Source organism: Convolutriloba macropyga, chromosome 2, assembly GCF_964194025.1.
Source record: "Convolutriloba macropyga chromosome 2, txConMacr16.3, whole genome shotgun sequence".
Taxonomy (NCBI): Eukaryota; Metazoa; Xenacoelomorpha; order Acoela; family Convolutidae; genus Convolutriloba; species Convolutriloba macropyga.
The window spans coordinates 77,053,273-77,074,101 of NC_134469.1; the positions used below are offsets into that span (position 1 = coordinate 77,053,273).

Sequence of the window (20,829 nt, forward strand, 5' to 3'; positions counted from 1 at the left end):
TTCTTCGAGTCGTAAAAATAGATCACCATAACTCCTCTTCGAGTCGTCAAAAGAAACTTTTCCAATATTCCAACTAGAGTCGTAAAAATAGATCCCCATTACTCCTCTCGGAATTGAAAAAATTAGAAGCGTAGTATTAGCCTGCTGAAACCATGTTTAATTTTTTAAAATGGACGGTAAAAAGAAATAGCATAACCGACTAACGTTGAGCGAATTGCTCTTAAACGGCCGGCGAGCGGTTGGCTTCGTCAGTAGCTAGCCATGGTTTAGTGAGGCTAGCTTGATATTAAATGAAGGGGAGTGAGGTGAGGATTATAGATGATGACATCACGCCACATAACAGCAGCTGAAGGGCGGCATCAACAGAGGAATTAAGGAAAGAGAGAGAGAGAGAGAGAGAGAGAGAGATAGTCTGCGAGAGCTAAAACGTGAACCAGAAAGAGAAGGAAAGATACCCCAATCAACGGGGAGAGAGAGAGCGCTCGCGCTAGAAACATTTTCCCCGATGAATATCGACTCTGCAACTTCAAGTTTTCTAGTGTTGTTAGTAATTAAATCAGAGAAAAAATGAAAGTCCAAAATTCTAGAGAAAAGTTTCCACATTTCGCAGTTCTTTCATGTAACCCATCTACAAACTTTAAAAAGTTCCTTTGGCCGGTAATGATCGTTAGACTCAGAAAAGGACACAAATATTCATAAATTTTAACGACAATTGCAAATTTTAACAAAATCTTTCCAAAATTCAAGATATTAAAATCTTTAAAACATTTTTATTGTGTCAAGAAACTTTCTAGTATCTCCATTTCAAACCATAAATAATTTCACTGCCTCATAAAGATCCATACAGTTGGAACATGATAAATTTTCAAAAAATTTGAGAATTAAAATTTTATCAAAAAATTGCTAAGTCTCGAGTCATTAAAATAATAATAACCATTCTATTAATTCTAGAAACTATTCAGCAGCTTATTATCAAATTTTGTAATATTCAAATCTTGAAAAATATTCCCTGAAAAACCTAAAAAAATGGCACTTTTCAAAAACTTCGAAAAAATATCAACTTTTGTTAAAAAAAAGCTGAAATTGGTGATTTCCACTAGAAATTGTGCAATAATCTATTATGAAACCCTAGAGCAGGTTACTTGACCCCTAGGGATGAAAAAAAACTCAAAGAATGACAAACATTTTCAAAAAGCTTGAAATAAATTGTGAAAATTAGTATTAGCTTGCGTGTTTTTGTTTGGATTACCAAAACATATAGCTCTTAAAAAGGTAATAAAAAGTACTTATGTCTTGGAAAATACCGTTGTCAACTTTAATTAGCCTCAATTTTAGACTGGTCCAACAAAAATATCGAAAAATGACGAAAAAAACACGAAAAATAGTAACATTTTGGGCTCAAAATCTCTCAAAAATGACCTTTTAACCTTAAACTACGGCCTTCCCAGTAGCTTCATCACACTAAGCACTTAAAGGACTACTAAGGACCTCCAATGAAACTTAATGCCCGCTGGGCGCTGCCTGTTTATCCCGTTTTTAAGGACAAAAAGTCAAATGGGTCAGACGAACAATCGGTCAACCGAAAAATCGCATTAAAAAAAGACCAACAGGACTAATATAATTGCTACAAACTTCGTTTGAGAGCAATTAATAAACTAAAGCTATAAACCGACTCATGATCAAAAATTCTTTGCGAATTTTTAAGAGGAAAAAGCTGTTCAAAATCGGCTCGTCCAAGAAGAATGTCACTTAGTACCCAGGAGATCTTTGATAACAATGACGAGGAAACGTTTCTCATCCTCCTCATGCATGGCTCCACTGATAGATCCGATGGCCCAGCAGAGGGTGTTGAGGTTCTTCCAACTCCACTCTGTCCCATCCACTTGCTTGCCCAGTTTCTCCGTCAGAATCCGCTCAGTGTCCACCACATCCAAGTGTGTCAGGTACACAAGCGTCTCCCTCATTGACTTGTACAGATTGATTGAGTCAGTGTCCTACAGCAAAACCATATTTTGTAATTCCACTATAAATATGAAATATTGATGTCACAGCATTCTACCGGATGTCAACCCAAAACTTAGCCAAATCTACCTCAGAGTTCTAATTTCCAAGCATCTTTATACAAATTAGAGCATGCAGTTAATATGATTATCATTTTTCGAACTTATTTATTGTATCGGTACATAGTTTACAAGTCTTTCGAATCTGACTCTCACTTGAATAAATCTAGGGAGCAAAACAATTTGGTTAAGTATTTTGGTGCAATATTTATATTTAATATCCCCGAAATATAATTTTCCCCTGAAACATGAATCCCAAACCTGAGAGCGCGCAATGCTGTTCGAGTTCGTTTACACGGGAGGCAAAATCATTTATTATTATAACTAAGTTGACAGCAATCAATCATGTACCTATTAGATCTCCACTACCCTGGTTAAACAGAATTGTGACTCTAGAATGTTCTAGAACTAATTATTTGCCGACAGATCACCGTGCACGGCGAATTTAATTCAAAATACGATTGTATGAATAACATTTTGATGATAAAATTGATCTTTAATTCTAGTTGTTGGAATCGCTTTGAATGTATTTAAACAATATTGGAAAGATCTGAGCGATTGAAAAACTTATTGATTGCAAAAGAGGTTTTGAGTACATATTTTACTCGAAAGACACTCAGAAAAAGCTATATGTAAAAAGTTATGTAATAGTAGGTAGATGTGGCATTCAGCACACGGCAGCGCATTGGCTCGTACCACTGCAAACGACCTATACCCAATACCTCTTTAGCATACCTTCATGAACTCTCGGACCAGTTCGCCCTGCTCATTCTCAACAACAAGCACTTCCTCCGGCTTCGCCATCTTGCTGATCATGATGTACCTCACACTGGTCAAGATAGCCGAATAGAAACTCCTACGCATTGGGAAATCTCCCATTGCAAACACAGGACTTGCACCTGTGGGAAAAGGGTTCTCACGGTAGAGATCACAGGTTAGAGAGAACCAGTACTCCAAACAGATTTTGAAAATCTCAGTATCATCAACTGCAGAACATTCCACTAAGTACTTTAAAGCAGCCGACAGTTGGTCTCTGCATTTTTCTTTCTTCTCGACTAACTGTCCATGCTCCTTAAGGAACGTGCTGAGGAATAGACTGAGATTCTGGATAAACTGCTGTTCTTCGTCTTTGCCCTTGGCGTATCCTTCTCTCAAGTTAATCGAGGGAGGCAGGATCTCTTTCAACTGTGTCACAGTGAGCGTAAAAAGGGCCACAAACTGCGCATCGTATTGATCTTTCACATTAATACCTGTTAATAACAATCATTACTCAACCTCCACACATTTACAATAGATCCTAATGAAATATTAGCTTGACAAAGTGTACATAACCGTAAAAAATTCTGGACTTTTGCTCCTTAAATTCCACCTTTTCTTTACAAAGATGTCGGTTTTGTCAATAAGGAAACACAGTAATTACATAATTATATGCCATTAGCTCTTCTTTGCAAAGATATCGTTTTTAGCGAAAAATGCTAAGAAACCTAAAGTGCTTAAGAAACATACTCAGTAGATCACCGCAAAATAGCCGCAATTGATTCCCGTAAACCCGATTAGGATTGAAAAAAAAATTAAAATTAATTAATAAAAATTTTTCAAAAAAGTTATTTTAATTGAAATTGTTAGTTAGGCATTACCATATTTCTGAGAGGATACTGAGAGTATTAACGCCAATAAGCATTAGAGATGGTAACTACGACTTATAGAAAAAGTTCAAGTAGCGGGCATTTAAAACTGTGCTTAATTGGTTTTATCCCATTTCTGATTTCATTTGTGAAAATGAATTTGTTCATTTTATGTAACTTTCCTGAGCAATTGATGTTTAAAAGCACTGCTAAAATTAGGCTACAGAATTCAAAAACATTTTATGTAGATACCGAAAAAGCAGCCAAATGAGGTAAAGCAACGAATTTTTGTTTATATAAAAATTAAAGGAAAAAAATTGCGTTTCAGTAGGACCTGTGAACAATTCAAATGCCTCCCCTCAGCAACCACAATCTGCTCAATTCTACTGTATAAACAGTTGAACCTGAAAAGCGTAAAACAGAAAATAGGCAGAAAACATCAAAATAAAAAATACATCAAAATTTGAACAACTTAAAAAACAAAAGTAATCAAATGAAAAGGTCATCGAAACCAATGGAAACAAAACATTTGAGCAAAAAAATTCTCTTAAAACTATTAAAATTTGAAAAAAGGATACACAAACTGGTAAAACCGACAAACTGAAAAATGTCCAAAATAAGATCAAAATTGTATCTCAAACTATTATATTGGCTTTGAATGATTAATAATTCTTCCAAATAAACCTTAACTGTTTGATATAATTGAGAAAATTTGATTTGGCCAGAAAGTACGAGTTAAAACTAAGAAACTGCTTTGAAAATGCTGCACGTGATAAAGAAAATTAGCTCGCTACACGCAATTTTTTCACACCAGCTCCTCTTGCTCTCTCTCTCTCTCTCTCTCTCTCTCTCTCTCTCTGAGCACAATTAAGAACAATAACTACTCTACAGGGGATAGGGAGTGGGGGAGGGAGGTTGAAGGGTATGGGGCGGGAGGTACTGACCTTCACACATGACCTTTACTGACCTAAGAGCTGACCTTCACCAATCAATATCTGTCTCCTAAATTTTCGGCGACTCGAATTCCTAATTCTTGAAGGCTAGTAAGCTGTACAAAAGAAAAGTCAAAACCGTCAGCCCAAAAATTTCATAAAAACACCACAGGACTGATATAATTACTTCACATTTTGTTAGAGAGCAATTAATTACAGAGACTCAATTAGTCTAATAAATAAAACCAGAGCAAATAAAACCAAAAACCGATCTCTTAAGTAGAAAGTACCAACATTACGACGCTCAGAGAACAAAGGACAAGACATAACAAACTCGCAAACTTCCCTAAATTTTGGAGAAAAATAAAACTGCAACAAACTCACCAAAAATGTTTCAACTTTCTTGATTTTCTGTTATCTATTGGCAAAAAACTATTACATAACAATAAAATTGCAGTCACGTTGTTCAGCAGTCAAATCACTACAAATTCTAGCACGTGTCGCATTTCTTGATTAAAATTCACACCTAATTTATTGCTTTAAAAGACACGCCACCAATACCCCCTCTTCGAGACGTAAAAAAGTCACCACTACTCCTCTTTGAGTCCCGCAATAATAAACCGGCTGAAAAGCAGTAGTCAAAAATTTGCGATGGTACTCAAATTGATTGTGACGCAGTAAAAATTAAATTGAACTGTAATTAATACCGACCTGCAATTTCGGTGAGACATTTCAAAGTGACGTTTCTGAACTCTGCCACGAGGAAGTATTTGTAAATAAGAGTCGATATCAGATTCGTTTCAAAAATATACCCCAGCGGAATCCAATTTAAAAACTTGAGAAGTGTGTTTAACGTGGCGTCGATCAGTGACACCGTGGTGGAATTTTCTAGAACATACTGGCATAACTGGAATATTTGTCCGAATTCGGCACACATACTGTCTTTCATATGCTTCGCCTTCATCTGAGTCATGGCTCCTATGCTGAAATCAAAAACTTCTTCACTCAAGAGTTTAAGAATGACCATGTTATTCTGACAGAGGTACTCGTTTGTACGACTTGACATCACTATGTCCGATATAAACGAAGGCCAATTCTTTGGCCATTCGTACTTGAGAATCTGGACCAGGATCATGTTCAGCTTCCCAATGTATACCCGCTCCCGTTCCAGGCTTTCTGATGTTGACGAGTGTTTTATAATTAATCCAACGATGTACTTCTGAATTCCCTCGCATTGCTGTCTGGGCAAAGCCTTCCATCGACTCTTTATTACGTTTTCGAGTATCTGTAAGGCGTAATATTTGGTCTGAAGATTTTGCGAGAATTCAAGAATTGTGTCTACTCTTGTCCATGCGTCAGGGTGTTCCTAAATAAGAGAACATTCGGAAACCTCAGCCACAACTTTTTATTGTTCTCTAACTTTTACAAATGGATCAAGGGCAATCGTCGACATGACTGAGGCTGATTTTATCCGCTAACTTATTTAATTTATCGATGATTAAATCTAATTCCTTAAATTATTGATCAAAAATAATCGCCAATTTTTTTACAAGATTTAAAAACACAATTTACAAGTGAATCCTTCCCTGGGCAAAAATTACAGGGATGTTATGTATGCAATAGAGAAGTATGTCCTTTGGTAGAAATCGTCACGCTTCAAATAATCCTGTTCGGTTTATATCCGGAAACATTATTAAATGTTCCTTTTACAGCCATATAGCTCATATTTTGCTGCATCCCTGTATTTTTCTTCACATTACAACAGCGGTTTTTTCATCCTTTAGCAGAGATTAAAGCACTTCTACATCGGTTACCCACAAATCAAAAAGATGCCCTTAATACAGTCGATTATATCGAAAAAATGCAAGAAAGAAGGGCAAATTATATAATCTTAATCTTCAGTGTCACACTATTACCGAAAATGACTTGGAAATGCTACGCTGAACGTCTTTTTGAGGAAAGATCGGACGCCTATGGCATGGATGCGGTCCGTAACCTTCACGTGGTGACCCTTGAGTAACTAATGCTACCTCATTTAGCAGCAGTTAGCAAAGCGAAGCCTGAGGAGTGAGCCCTGTACAAGCCAATTTGTGCTCAAAACAATTTAGTCCTAAATTCATTGAACATCGCCCTTGAAACAAGGAACCGGCGTGGTTATCAGTAGACTCATGTCAAAAAAATCGTCACGCTTCAAATAATACTGTTCGGTTTATATCCGGAAACATTATTAAATGTTCCTTTTACAGCCATATAGCTCATATTTTGCTGCATCCCTGTATTTTTCTTCACATTACAACAGCGGTTTTTCATCCTTCAGCAGAGATTGAAGCACTTCTACATCGGTTACCTACAAATCAAAAAGATGCCCTTAATACAGTCGATCATATCGAAAAAATGCAAGAAAGAAGGGCAAATTATATAATCTTAATCTTCAGTGTCACACTATTACCGAAAATGACTTAAAAATGCTACGCTGAACGTCTTTTTGAGGAAGGATCGGACGCCTATGGCATGGATGCGGTCCGTAACCTTCACGTGGTGACCCTTGAGTAACTAATGCTACCTCATTTAGCAGCAATTAGCAAAGCGAAGCCTGATGAGAGCCCTGTACAAGCCAACTTGTGCTCAAAACAATTAAGTCCTAAATTCATTGAACATCGCCCTTGAAACAAGGAACCGGCGTGGTTGTCAGTAGACTCATGTCAAAAAAAATCGTCACGCTTCAAATAATCCTGTTCGGTTTATATCCGGAAACATTATTAAATGTTCCTTTTACAGCCGTATAGCTCATATTTTGCTGCATCCCTGTATTTTTCTTCACATTACAACAGCGGTTTTTTCATCCTTTAGCAGAGATTAAAGCACTTCTACATCGGTTACCCACAAATCAAAAAGATGCCCTTAATACAGTCGATTATATCGAAAAAATGCATGAAAGAAGGGCAAATTATATATATATAATCTTAATCTTCAGTGTCACACTGTTACCGAAAATGACTTGGAAATGCTACGCTGAACGTCTTTTTGAGGAAAGATCGGACGTCTATGGCATGGATGAGGTCCGTAACCTTCACGTGGTGACCCTTGAGTAACTAATGCTACCTCATTTAGCAGCAGTTAGCAAAGCGAAGCCTGATGAGAGCCCTGTACAAGCCAACTTGTGCTCAAAACAATAAAGTCCTAAATTCATTGAACATGGCCCTTGAAATAAGGAAGCGGCGTGCAGTAGACTCATGTCAAAAAAAGTCTCTGGCAGTCCTGTCTCACTGACCTCTCACTGGGGAAATGTCTCTAAGGAGCGAAAGACGGTATACTGGCTGGTAAGGTTGTTGTGAGGGAACTTGAGACAAATGCTAAACTTTATGACTGGAAAATGCTTGCTAGTGGAAAAAATGTGTTTTACCCTACCCGCCCACAATTATTATCTGAATTGAAGTCCACATAGTACGAAAAAGGTTCAGAAAAAAATAGGTGCGTTGGTCATAGAAATATACATCACAGAATGCTGTTGCAACAGTGATTACAGAGCCAAAAAAATACATCACATATTTTGGCGACAATCCACGTCTGGTCCAGGCAACACTTGCTCTGCTTGTCCCGAAAGATGATCGAGTTTTGAGGCTCTTGGGGGAACAACCCAAACTAACAAAACATTGAAATAGCTGGAACCCATATGGTTTCCACATCGAAGCTCTAATTTACTTGGCTGGTAATTCATTTCTCTAACAGCCAGTATACTAAAATACACAACACTCCGGCCAAAGTGAAAGCGAGCCAAAAGTTACAACACCCAAAAATTCTTTTATTCTTATGTTGAAACTGATACAGATTGTTTAGCAAAATATTTAGCTAGTGCATTCGGCCATACAGTGTGGCCCGTGATCATGCCTCCGCGGCCCTGGGAATTGATATGAAATTGTCAACCTAGAAAGAGATAAAATTATAAGCTTAATTATGAGAAAACAAGCTTGTAATACCTAGTAATGATTTGTAATCGAATCATTGAACGGAAAGATCGAAGAGAAATAATAAGGAATAATGGCACATTGCGTAATTTGGCATTGGATATATTGCCATTTAACGGTAATTTTCATATGAAAAAGTATTCTAACTATTGGCCGTTTTCGCATTTGGTAAAAAAAATATTTCATTTTACTGCAAAGGAACATTTAACTTAAGATACTTATTTTTGCAAGTCAATTAAGACTGTGTACAGGTCGACATTGTAAAAACATAAACCGTCTAATGTCGGAAGAATTGATCTAGAACGACAGGCGAGACAAATTAATTCAGGGGCTGTAGACTAGACAAATTTTTCATGGGTGCAAGAATAAACCACGCCAGGATTCGAACAATGGACCTCCCACTCTCTGACCAAAGCACTGCCCATTCAGCTAGCAGGCCCTTCTTGTTGTTATGCTGCAATCAATTTTATTTTAGCAAGAAGCTTTTCTTCGGAGTGAGAGCAATAGAGATCACTCAAAAATGAAGAAAGAAAGCTTAAAAAGTTATCTGAGAAGGCAAAGAATGTTCTAGAAGAAAAGCGCAACAATGGTCGAACAAAAAATTTGCATAAAAAACCAACACGTTTACAATAATTGCTACGAACTTCGTTCGAGAGCAATTCAAACCACGCCTGTAAAATGTTCTGTGGTAGTATGCGACGGTGCTTTGTAAAAACTAATACATTGGGAAGAGTATTCAAAGAAACACTTTTTTCGGTTTATTGTAAAAATAATAATAGTAACATTTGTATTAAACATAGATGGCAGATTGTCAGAAAATAGCCACAATGGCTTCGTAGATCTGCAGTCTCAAAAAGATAGTAGCAGAGACAGACCAAAAAGAAAATTTTCTCTCATCAAATGTTGAGATGAATTTCTATAAGTTACTGCTGCCTCAATTAGCTGCTCTCAAATAACTTTCATTTAGAGTGACACACATTCACTTGACATTATCTCTTTGATTTAAAGTGAAAAGTCGATTTTAGAGTGAGGAAGTCGTTTTTGAGAGAGGTACGTCACGTGTGACCAAAAACTGAATCAAGCGAATGAACAAAAAAAAACTCGCTCCACCATGAGCGAAAAATGGCGCCATGCACGCAATTCAGTTGATATTGCACGAACGAATGAAATTGTTTGAAAATTGGTTTCGAAATGCTGAAGTGCATTATTTTAAGACCGATTTCGAGAACATTGGAATATTTTCTAATTAGTTTATAGTTGGCGTAGCCAAAACAATTTGATGTTACGAATTTTGTTGAATCGTTGACAAAAGTTCCGAACAGAAGTGGGCCAACGCTTGACGAGGCTCCTCCCATAGAATACAACAAGTTCACATGAGACTACGTCCCCTACTTATACTATGTGTTCGTCCTTTCAGATAGCTATCCAGCAGTCTAAGGACTCCACTGAGATTGCAGTTTTGCCAGCAGAAATTGACAAAGGCCTATACAAAATCCAGGTATTGTCTTGCTAGAGTTTCAGCAATGAGTTGGTCAAAGATCTCTCACCTTATTAATTGTGAAATTGTTTGGCTTTAACTTTGTCCCAAGTTTCTAAGAGATAAAAAGAACATAAAATAGGGAAGTAGAGTGCTGATGATGGCTGTCGAAATAGCATAGCCTGAATTCAAATTCTTATACAGCTCAAAACTTACCCGAACCTTTTAACAGACAGATCTGACAAAAAGGCAAGGAATAGCCATTATTATTATTATTGGCATAAGCTCAAAAGTCTCCGAAGTGCCGACATTCTAAAACGTAGAGATTCTGTTCAATGACAAAATGATAAGAAAAATGCCGAAAAAGAGAAATAGCCAAAAAGAGGAATCAACTCAAATATTAAAAAACAAAATAGCTGACAGGTTGCCAGAAAATAGCTGCGATACCTTCATTGAAATGTAGTCTCAAAATACAAATGAAAAGAATGAGAATTGAAGACTTTGAAAACGAAATCTTTTATACTAATTAATATGATGTCTGTAATCGCTTTAGACTTACATGTACTGCAAAGCATCCAAAATTAATTTCAATTAGTAGATGTCCTCAACTGCTATTACTAGAGATTGCAAAAATCAACCAGAGAACGAAGAAAAGCAATTCTGAGACTCCGGTATGCGACCCTTCCATAGAGGGATGAAAAGCCATTCTGAGACAGGTATGTGACCATTATTCCATAGGGGGAAGAAAAACCATTCTCAGACAGGTATGTGACCATTCCATAGAGGCATGAAAAGCCACTCTGAGACAGGTATGTGACCATTCCATAGAGGAAGAAAAACCATTCTGAGACCGGTATGTGACCATTCCATAGGGGGAAGAAAAATCATTCTGAGACAGGTATGTGACCATTTTATAGGGGGAAGAAAAGTCATTCTGAGACTGAGGTATGCGACGCTTCCATAGAGGGATGAAAAGCCATTCTGAGACAGGTATGTGACCATTCCATAGAGGAAGAAAAACCATTCTGAGACCGGTATGTGACCATTCCATAGGGGGAAGAAAAGTCATTCTGAGACCGGTATGTGACCATTCCATAGGGGGAAGAAAAGTCATTCTGAGACTGAGGTATGCGACCCTTCCATAGAGGCATGAAAAGCCATTCTTAGACAGGTATGTGACCATTCCATAGGGGGAAGAAAAACCATTCTGAGACAGGTATGTGACCATTCCATAGGGGGAAGAAAAACCATTCTGAGACCGGTATGTGACCATTCCATAGGGGGAAGAAAAATCATTCTGAGACAGGTATGTGACCATTTTATAGGGGGAAGAAAAGTCATTCTGAGACTGAGGTATGCGACGCTTCCATAGAGGGATGAAAAGCCATTCTGAGACAGGTATGTGACCATTCCATAGAGGAAGAAAAACCATTCTGAGACCGGTATGTGACCATTCCATAGGGGGAAGAAAAGTCATTCTGAGACCGGTATGTGACCATTCCATAGGGGGAAGAAAAGTCATTCTGAGACTGAGGTATGCGACCCTTCCATAGAGGCATGAAAAGCCATTCTTAGACAGGTATGTGACCATTCCATAGGGGGAAGAAAAACCATTCTGAGACAGGTATGTGACCATTCCATAGGGGGAAGAAAAGTCATTCTGAGACTGAGGTATGCAACCCTTCCACAGAGGCATGAAAAGCCATTCTTAGACAGGTATGTGACCATTCCATAGGGGAAAAAAGTCATTCTGAGACTGAGGTTATGTGACCATTCCATAGAGGCATGAAAAACCATTCTGAGACAGGTATGTGACCATTCCATAGGGGGAAGAAAAGTCATTCTGAGACTGAGGTATGCAACCCTTCCACAGAGGCATGAAAAGCCATTCTTAGACAGGTATGTGACCATTCCATAGGGGAAAAAAGTCATTCTGAGACTGAGGTTATGTGACCATTCCATAGAGGCATGAAAAGCCATTCTGAGACAGGTATGTGACCATTCCACAGAGGCAGAAAAACCATTCTGAGACCGGTATGTGACCATTCCATAGGGGGAAGAAAAGTCATTCTGAGACTGAGGTATGCGACCCTTCCATAGAGGCATGCAAAGCCATTCATAGACAGGTATGTGACCATTCCATAGGGGGAAGAAAAACCATTCTGAGACAGGTATGTGACCATTCTATAGGGGGAAGAAAAGTCATTCTGAGACTGAGGTATGCGACCCTTCCATAGAGGGATGAAAAGCCATTCTGAGACAGGTATGTGACCATTCCATAGAGGAAGAAAAACCATTCTGAGACCGGTATGTGACCATTCCATAGGGGGAAGAAAAGTCATTCTGAGACTGAGGTATGCGACCCTTCCATAGAGGCATGAAAAGCCATTCTTAGACAGGTATGTGACCATTCCATAGGGGGAAGAAAAACCATTCTGAGACAGGTATGTGACCATTCCATAGGGGGAAGAAAAGTCATTCTGAGACTGAGGTATGCAACCCTTCCATAGAGGCATGAAAAGCCATTCTTAGACAGGTATGTGACCATTCCATAGGGGGAAGAAAAACCATTCTGAGACAGGTATGTGACCATTCCATAGGGGGAAAAAGTCATTCTGAGACTGAGGTTATGTGACCATTCCATAGAGGCATGAAAAGCCATTCTGAGACAGGTATGTGACCAATCCATAGAGGAAGAAAAACCATTCTGAGACCGGTATGTGACCATTCCATAGGGGGAAGAAAAGTCATTCTGAGACTGAGGTATGCGACCCTTCCATAGAGGCATGCAAAGCCATTCATAGACAGGTATGTGACCATTCCATAGGGGGAAGAAAAACCATTCTGAGACAGGTATGTGACCATTCTATAGGGGGAAGAAAAGTCATTCTGAGACTGAGGTATGCGACCCTTCCATAGAGGGATGAAAAGCCATTCTTAGACAGGTATGTGACCATTCCATAGGGGGAAGAAAAACCATTCTGAGACAGGTATGTGACCATTCCATAGGGGAAAAAAGTCATTCTGAGACTGAGGTATGTGACCATTCCATATAGGCATGAAAAGCCATTCTTAGACAGGTATGTGACCATTCCATAGGGGGAAGAAAAACCATTCTGAGACAGGTACGTGACCATTCCATAGTGGAAAAAAGTCATTCTGAGACTGAGGTTATGTGACCATTCCATAGAGGCATGAAAAGCCATTCTGAGACAGGTATGTGACCATTCCATAGAGGAAGAAAAACCATTCTGAGACCGGTATGTGACCATTCCAAAGGGGGAAGAAAAACCATTCTGAGACAGGTATGTGACCATTCTATAGGGGGAAGAAAAGTTATTCTGAGACTGAGCAATGCGACCCTTCCATAGAGGGATGAAAAGCCATTCTGAGACAGGTATGTGACCATTCCATAGAGGAAGAAAAACCATTCTGAGACCGGTATGTGACCATTCCATAGGGGGAAGAAAAGTCATTCTGAGACAGGTATGTGACCATTATTCCATAGGGGGAAGAAAAACCATTCTGAGACAGGTATGTGACCATTCCATAGAGGAAGAAAAACCATTCTGAGACAGGTATGTGACCCTTCTATAGGGGGAAGAAAAGTCATTCTGAGACTGAGGTATGCGACCCTTCCATAGAGGGATGAAAAGCCATTCTGAGACAGGTATGTGACCATTCCATGGAGGAAGAAAAACCATTCTGAGACCGGTATGTGACCATTCCATAGGGGGAAGAAAAGTCATTCTGAGACCGGTATGTGACCATTCCATAGGGGGAAGAAAAGTCATTCTGAGACTGAGGTATGCGACCCTTCCATAGAGGCATGAAAAGCCATTCTTAGACAGGTATGTGACCATTCCATAGGGGGAAGAAAAACCATTCTGAGACAGGTATGTGACCATTCCATAGGGGGAAGAAAAGTCATTCTGAGACTGAGGTATGCAACCCTTCCATAGAGGCATAAAAAGCCATTCTTAGACAGGTATGTGACCATTCCATAGGGGGAAGAAAAACCATTCTGAGACAGGTATGTGACCATTCTATAGGGGAAAAAAAGTCATTCTGAGACTGAGGTTATGTGACCATTCCATAGAGGCATGAAAAGCCATTCTGAGACAGGTATGTGACCATTCCATAGAGGAAGAAAAACCATTCTGAGACCGGTATGTGACCATTCCAAAGGGGGAAGAAAAACCATTCTGAGACAGGTATGTGACCATTCTATAGGGGGAAGAAAAGTTATTCTGAGACTGAGCAATGCGACCCTTCCATAGAGGGATGAAAAGCCATTCTGAGACAGGTATGTGACCATTCCATAGAGGAAGAAAAACCATTCTGAGACCGGTATGTGACCATTCCATAGGGGGAAGAAAAGTCATTCTGAGACAGGTATGTGACCATTATTCCATAGGGGGAAGAAAAACCATTCTGAGACAGGTATGTGACCATTCCATAGAGGAAGAAAAACCATTCTGAGACAGGTATGTGACCATTCTATAGGGGGAAGAAAAGTCATTCTGAGACTGAGGTATGCGACCCTTCCATAGAGGGATGAAAAGCCATTCTGAGACAGGTATGTGACCATTCCATGGAGGAAGAAAAACCATTCTGAGACCGGTATGTGACCATTCCATAGGGGGAAGAAAAGTCATTCTGAGACCGGTATGTGACCATTCCATAGGGGGAAGAAAAGTCATTCTGAGACTGAGGTATGCGACCCTTCCATAGAGGCATGAAAAGCCATTCTTAGACAGGTATGTGACCATTCCATAGGGGGAAGAAAAACCATTCTGAGACAGGTATGTGACCATTCCATAGGGGGAAGAAAAGTCATTCTGAGACTGAGGTATGCAACCCTTCCATAGAGGCATAAAAAGCCATTCTTAGACAGGTATGTGACCATTCCATAGGGGGAAGAAAAACCATTCTGAGACAGGTATGTGACCATTCTATAGGGGAAAAAAAGTCATTCTGAGACTGAGGTTATGTGACCATTCCATATAGGCATGAAAAGCCATTCTGAGACAGGTATGTGACCATTCCATAGAGGAAGAAAAACCATTCTGAGACCGGTATGTGACCATTCCATAGGGGGAAGAAAAGTCATTCTGAGACTGAGGTATGCGACCCTTCCATAGAGGCATGCAAAGCCATTCATAGACAGGTATGTGACCATTCCATAGGGGGAAGAAAAACCATTCTGAGACAGGTATGTGACCATTCTATAGGGGGAAGAAAAGTCATTCTGAGACTGAGGTATGCGACCCTTCCATAGAGGGATGAAAAGCCATTCTGAGACAGGTATGTGACCATTCCATAGAGGAAGAAAAACCATTCTGAGACCGGTATGTGACCATTCCATAGGGGGAAGAAAAGTCATTCTGAGACTGAGGTATGCGACCCTTCCATAGAGGCATGAAAAGCCATTCTTAGACAGGTATGTGACCATTCCATAGGGGGAAGAAAAACCATTCTGAGACAGGTATGTGACCATTCCATAGGGGGAAGAAAAGTCATTCTGAGACTGAGGTATGCAACCCTTCCATAGAGGCATGAAAATCCATTCTTAGACAGGTATGTGACCATTCCATAGAGGAAGAAAAACCATTCTGAGACCGGTATGTGACCATTCCATAGGTGGAAGAAAAACCATTCTGAGACAGGTATGTGACCATTCTATAGGGGGAAGAAAAGTTATTTTGAGACTGAGCAATGCGACCCTTCCATAGAGGGATGAAAAGCCATTCTGAGACAGGTATGTGACCATTCCATAGAGGAAGAAAAACCATTCTGAGACCGGTATGTGACCATTCCATAGGGGGAAGAAAAGTCATTCTGAGACAGGTATGTGACCATTATTCCATAGGGGGAAGAAAAACCATTCTGAGACAGGTATGTGACCATTCCATAGAGGCATGAAAAGCCACTCTGAGACAGGTATGTGACCATTCCATAGAGGAAGAAAAACCATTCTGAGACCGGTATGCGACCAATCCATAGGGGGAAGAAAAACCATTCTGAGACAGGTATGTGACCATTCTATAGGGGGAAGAAAAGTCATTCTGAGACTGAGGTATGCGACCCTTCCATAGAGGGATGAAAAGCCATTCTGAGACAGGTATGTGACCATTCCATAGAGGAAGAAAAACCATTCTGAGACCGGTATGTGACCATTCCATAGGGGGAAGAAAAGTCATTCTGAGACCGGTATGTGACCATTCCATAGGGGGAAGAAAAGTCATTCTGAGACTGAGGTATGCGACCCTTCCATAGAGGCATGAAAAGCCATTCTTAGACAGGTATGTGACCATTCCATAGGGGGAAGAAAAACCATTCTGAGACAGGTATGTGACCATTCCATAGGGGGAAGAAAAGTCATTCTGAGACTGAGGTATGCAACCCTTCCATAGAGGCATAAAAAGCCATTCTTAGACAGGTATGTGACCATTCCATAGGGGGAAGAAAAACCATTCTGAGACAGGTATGTGACCATTCTATAGGGGAAAAAAAGTCATTCTGAGACTGAGGTTATGTGACCATTCCATAGAGGCATGAAAAGCCATTCTGAGACAGGTATGTGACCATTCCATAGAGGAAGAAAAACCATTCTGAGACCGGTATGTGACCATTCCATAGGGGGAAGAAAAGTCATTCTGAGACTGAGGTATGCGACCATTCCATAGAGGCATGAAAAGCCATTCTGAGACAGGTATGTGACCATTCTATAGAGGGAAGAAAAGCCATTCTGAGACAGGTATGTGACCATTCTATAGGGGGAAGAAAAGTCATTCTGAGACTGAGGTATGCGACCCTTCCATAGAGGGATGAAAAGCCATTCTGAGACAGGTATGTGACCATTCCATAGGGGGAAGAAAAACCATTCTGAGACAGGTATGTGACCATTCTATAGGGGGAAGAAAAGTCATCCTGAGACTAAGGTATGTGACCATTCCATAGAGGCATGAAAAGCCATTCTGAGACAGGTATGTGACCATTCTATAGAGGGAAGAAAAGCCATTCTGAGACTGAGGTATATTGCCATTCCATAGAGGCATGAAAAGCCATTCTGAGACAGGTATGTGACAATTCTATAGAAGAAAAGCCAATCTGAGACAGGTATATGGTCATTCTATAGAGGGAAGAAAAGCCATTCTGAGACTGAGGTATATGGCCATTCTATACAGGGAAGAAAAGCCATTCTGGGACTGAGGTATATGACCAATCTACAGAGGGACGCAAAGCCACTCTGAGACTGAGGTACGTGATCATTCTATAGAGGGATGAAAAGCCATTCTGAGACAGGTATGTGACCATTCTATAGAGGGATGAAAAGCCATACCGAGACAGGTATGTGACCATTCTATCAAGGGGAAAAAAGCCATTCTGAGACTGAGGTATGTGACTATTCTATAAAGGGAAGAAAAACCGTTCTGAGACGTGACCAAAAATACTATTCACGCGAATGGACAAAAACTCGCTCCAATAAGTGTAAAGACATCACAATCACCACAGTCAATCGACAATTGCATGGATGAACGAAAATTGATTTCGATTGAGCGTGACATCATGACATCATATGGCCTAAGAAAACTCCTGACGAAATATATAGCTTAGCCAGAAAAATGGTAAAAACGCCTCGAAGCGTCGGATCTTCCTAATAACACCTTAATGGCAGCCAAAACCATAATATTTTGTCTTGAAAGTATTATTTTTTACTGAGCAGATTCAGTTCAGTTTTTTTGGGAAAACGAAACCCCTTGTCGTAGCGAAATCTCAGCAATGACATTATTGAAGCAAGGAAAAATGGTTAAAAACTTTGAGATAAATTAATATAAATCTTGAAACTGCAGAAATTTTCTATTATTAGAAACATAACTGTTAATGTTGAAAACTATCCAAAACTTCTCTCTTAAAAGTTTTAAAGAGTCAAAACATTGATATATTTTGCCACAATGTCAAAGTATTTTTAAAAAAGAAATTACAAAATCTAATTGAATTTTCAAAAACAAAGCCAAAAAAATTGGAGTTACCAAAAAACTGAAACTCACGAATCTTTACAAAGCAGGATTCGGATTTTATTGCTGAGAATTAGACAGCACTCACTTCTGGTGTGTTATGAAATTGTTAACATCGAAATCTAAATTGCCACAGACCATTTTATTCAGACATGAATCTTCTAGTTCCAGAACCAAACGTATCGGCAGTCACTGCGCTCCGCTTAATCTATTAACATAACTGATTTGATTAAGAAAATCGATTATTATTATTATTATTATTATTATTATTATTATTATTATTATTATTATTATTATTATTATTATTATTATTATTATGGCTTCCACAAACGTGAGGGACTGCTCCCGCAAAAATTATATAAATAGATGAATCATACCAGTTTAAGTTTGTTTGTTAAGTTTATTTCGTTTGAGGACCGACATTTTTCGCAGAGACAGATAAATGTTATGGAACACGAATTTTCGATGCTGAAATAAATATTATAGTACTTCCACATCAAGTTTAAGATTCGATTTTTGAGTCCGACTGGTTGAAAGAAATTAACATTTGAACCAATGATATTTGCTCTATATGTGGTTCGATAGAAAAAATTTGACCGCTGAAATTCTTTTTTGATTTCAGGCAACACAAACCGAAAACTTGACCGTCTTTGCACAATATTAATATGCTCGCTGATGTTGAACGCATAATAATTGTTCACCAAATTCGATAGCAAGAGAAGATCTGTTAGCACAATGTAATAATTGAGAGGTAATAAGTTCAGGGATCTCAGTCGTTCGCAATAATCAAGGTTCGGTAGGATCCATTTCGAAACTTTTTCTTGAGATTTTTCAAGGAGTCGCATGTCAGATTTTGAAGGCATATAACAGTTAGATCCATAGATTAAGATTGGAATAAGCGTACTCTTATAAAGATTTAGTTTTGCAGTAACCGTCAGGAGATATGATGTGTTTCTTTTAATTTGGTGGAAGAATTTGTTGGCTTTACCAGTCCGCAATTCTACATGTTCCTTCCAAGTGAGGCTGTCGTTCATAGTGATACCAAGGTCCTCCACAGTTCTCGATTGTTCCAGCGACCATTGACCCAAAACCGGACTTAATTTCGACTTGATATTGAAATTTGTACTGACATTTCGATAAATTGAAGCTGATGTTATTTTCGGAACTCCAACGCAATATTGAATCTAGATCTTGTTTGATTCCGTGTGCGTTTCCAAGATTTTCATTATATAATAATTTGAGATCGTCAGCAAAAAGAAAGACTTTGGAGTTGAAAACAGTTTCAGGTAAGTCATTAATGAAAATAAGAAAAAGTAGGGGCCCAAGTATTGAGCCCTGAGGTACACCCGAGGTGACCGGCGAATTCTTCGATTTTAGATTTCCAATTTTCACGTATTGCAGTCTGTCGCTCAGGTAACTCTTTAAAATTTCGAACAGCTTGCCACCTATTCCAATGCAATTGATCTTACGTAAAAGTATTCCATGATCAATTTGGTCGAAAGCTTTGGAAAAGTCAAAGAGAAGTGAGCTATTTTCTCGACTGTTCTCAGAACAGAATTTGTATATCTTATCTAAGTAGGTTATCATTTGAAGAATGATAAGAGATTAGGCTGGAAGATTTATAAGTATACGACAATGAACTTTAATTTAGTTGAAGGGCGTGCTGATTACAAGTAAATCATTGAAAACAATTTTAATAGAAGACGATCTATATATTTATGAGTAGTGAAATCCAACAAAAAAGTCATACTTTTATTACAATTATTTGGTTGACAAACATCAAAACAAAGCTCCAAATTGCGACTATATTTCAATGCTCCATCAGGAAAGATGCCCTCTTCATTAAAGTTTTCTTTCTATATTTCAGCAAGCTGATACAAAATTATTGAAACAGGCTATTGTGCAAACACTCCCAAATTTTACGGTAGGATTAGTTTGGGCACCTAAATTAACACAATGCACCAGTCCATGGGCCGCCTGTCACATTAAAGAGTTAATAAGCTTCAGGTGTAAAAATTTCAAAGTGTAACACATCCCGGTGTCCTCCTTAAACAGATGTAATCCTCTACACATTATTTTCTCTAAAACTGTCGCAAGCTGAAACGGCAAACCAGACTAAAAACTTTATAAAAAATTCACTGACTTTTAAGGTGGTGAGTATTTCTTGAGCAGCTTTCTGTTGTTGTAATTCCCCTTGGTACATACAGTCTATTACTGAATCAAGAAGACTAATATCAAGTTTCTGTTCGAAGTCCAGAAGGCTCTTCGCAGAGGCGGAGAGCGAGACGGCATGATTCGAGCCGCTGTTTGCTGAAACAACTGGTTCGGGCATAAACAAAGCTGAAATAGTAATATTATTCAGTACACCGGGTCAAAGAATTTAACTCGAGATGTCTCAAAGCAGTCTCAACCATCTTACAATCCTCAAAAAAATTTTAAAGTTTGCAGGTTGCTTTTGTTCGGATTCCAAGCAGCTGAGCAATAAGTAAAATGGGCACGAGATAACCCTTGTATGCATTAAGCTTTGTTCTCCAGCCGGGGTTGAGCAATGGGATCTATTCTGCTTCCCCCCTCCCCCCCGTGTTTTTTATGACTCCTACTTGCAAATAATATGTAGTTTCATAGAACGTTACTATGTAAGAAAATAGCACGTGTGCCTGGGGGTCATAAAAGATTCATGCTCACTAAGCTGGGGGGCCGAAACAGAATAGATCCGAGAAATGTTTTTCTTAATCTGAAAGAAAGCCTT

General features: G+C 39.0%; 1 protein-coding gene across 1 annotated transcript in view; it reads right to left on the reverse strand.

The window, feature by feature from the left end:
- The window catches only part of LOC142334717 (exportin-1-like), a 34,653-nt gene extending 14,200 nt beyond the window's left edge, over positions 1–20,453 (reverse strand). The window contains exons 1-4 of the mRNA XM_075382967.1: positions 20,224–20,453; positions 5,329–5,983; positions 2,796–3,310; positions 1,757–1,994 (exon numbers count right to left, since the gene is read on the reverse strand). Of these exons, the coding sequence (XP_075239082.1) occupies positions 1,757–1,994; positions 2,796–3,310; positions 5,329–5,983; positions 20,224–20,412 (1,597 nt within the window). The 5' untranslated portion in view covers positions 20,413–20,453. The remainder of the gene's footprint in view (positions 1–1,756; positions 1,995–2,795; positions 3,311–5,328; positions 5,984–20,223) is intronic.
- Positions 20,454–20,829: the final 376 nt, after the last annotated feature.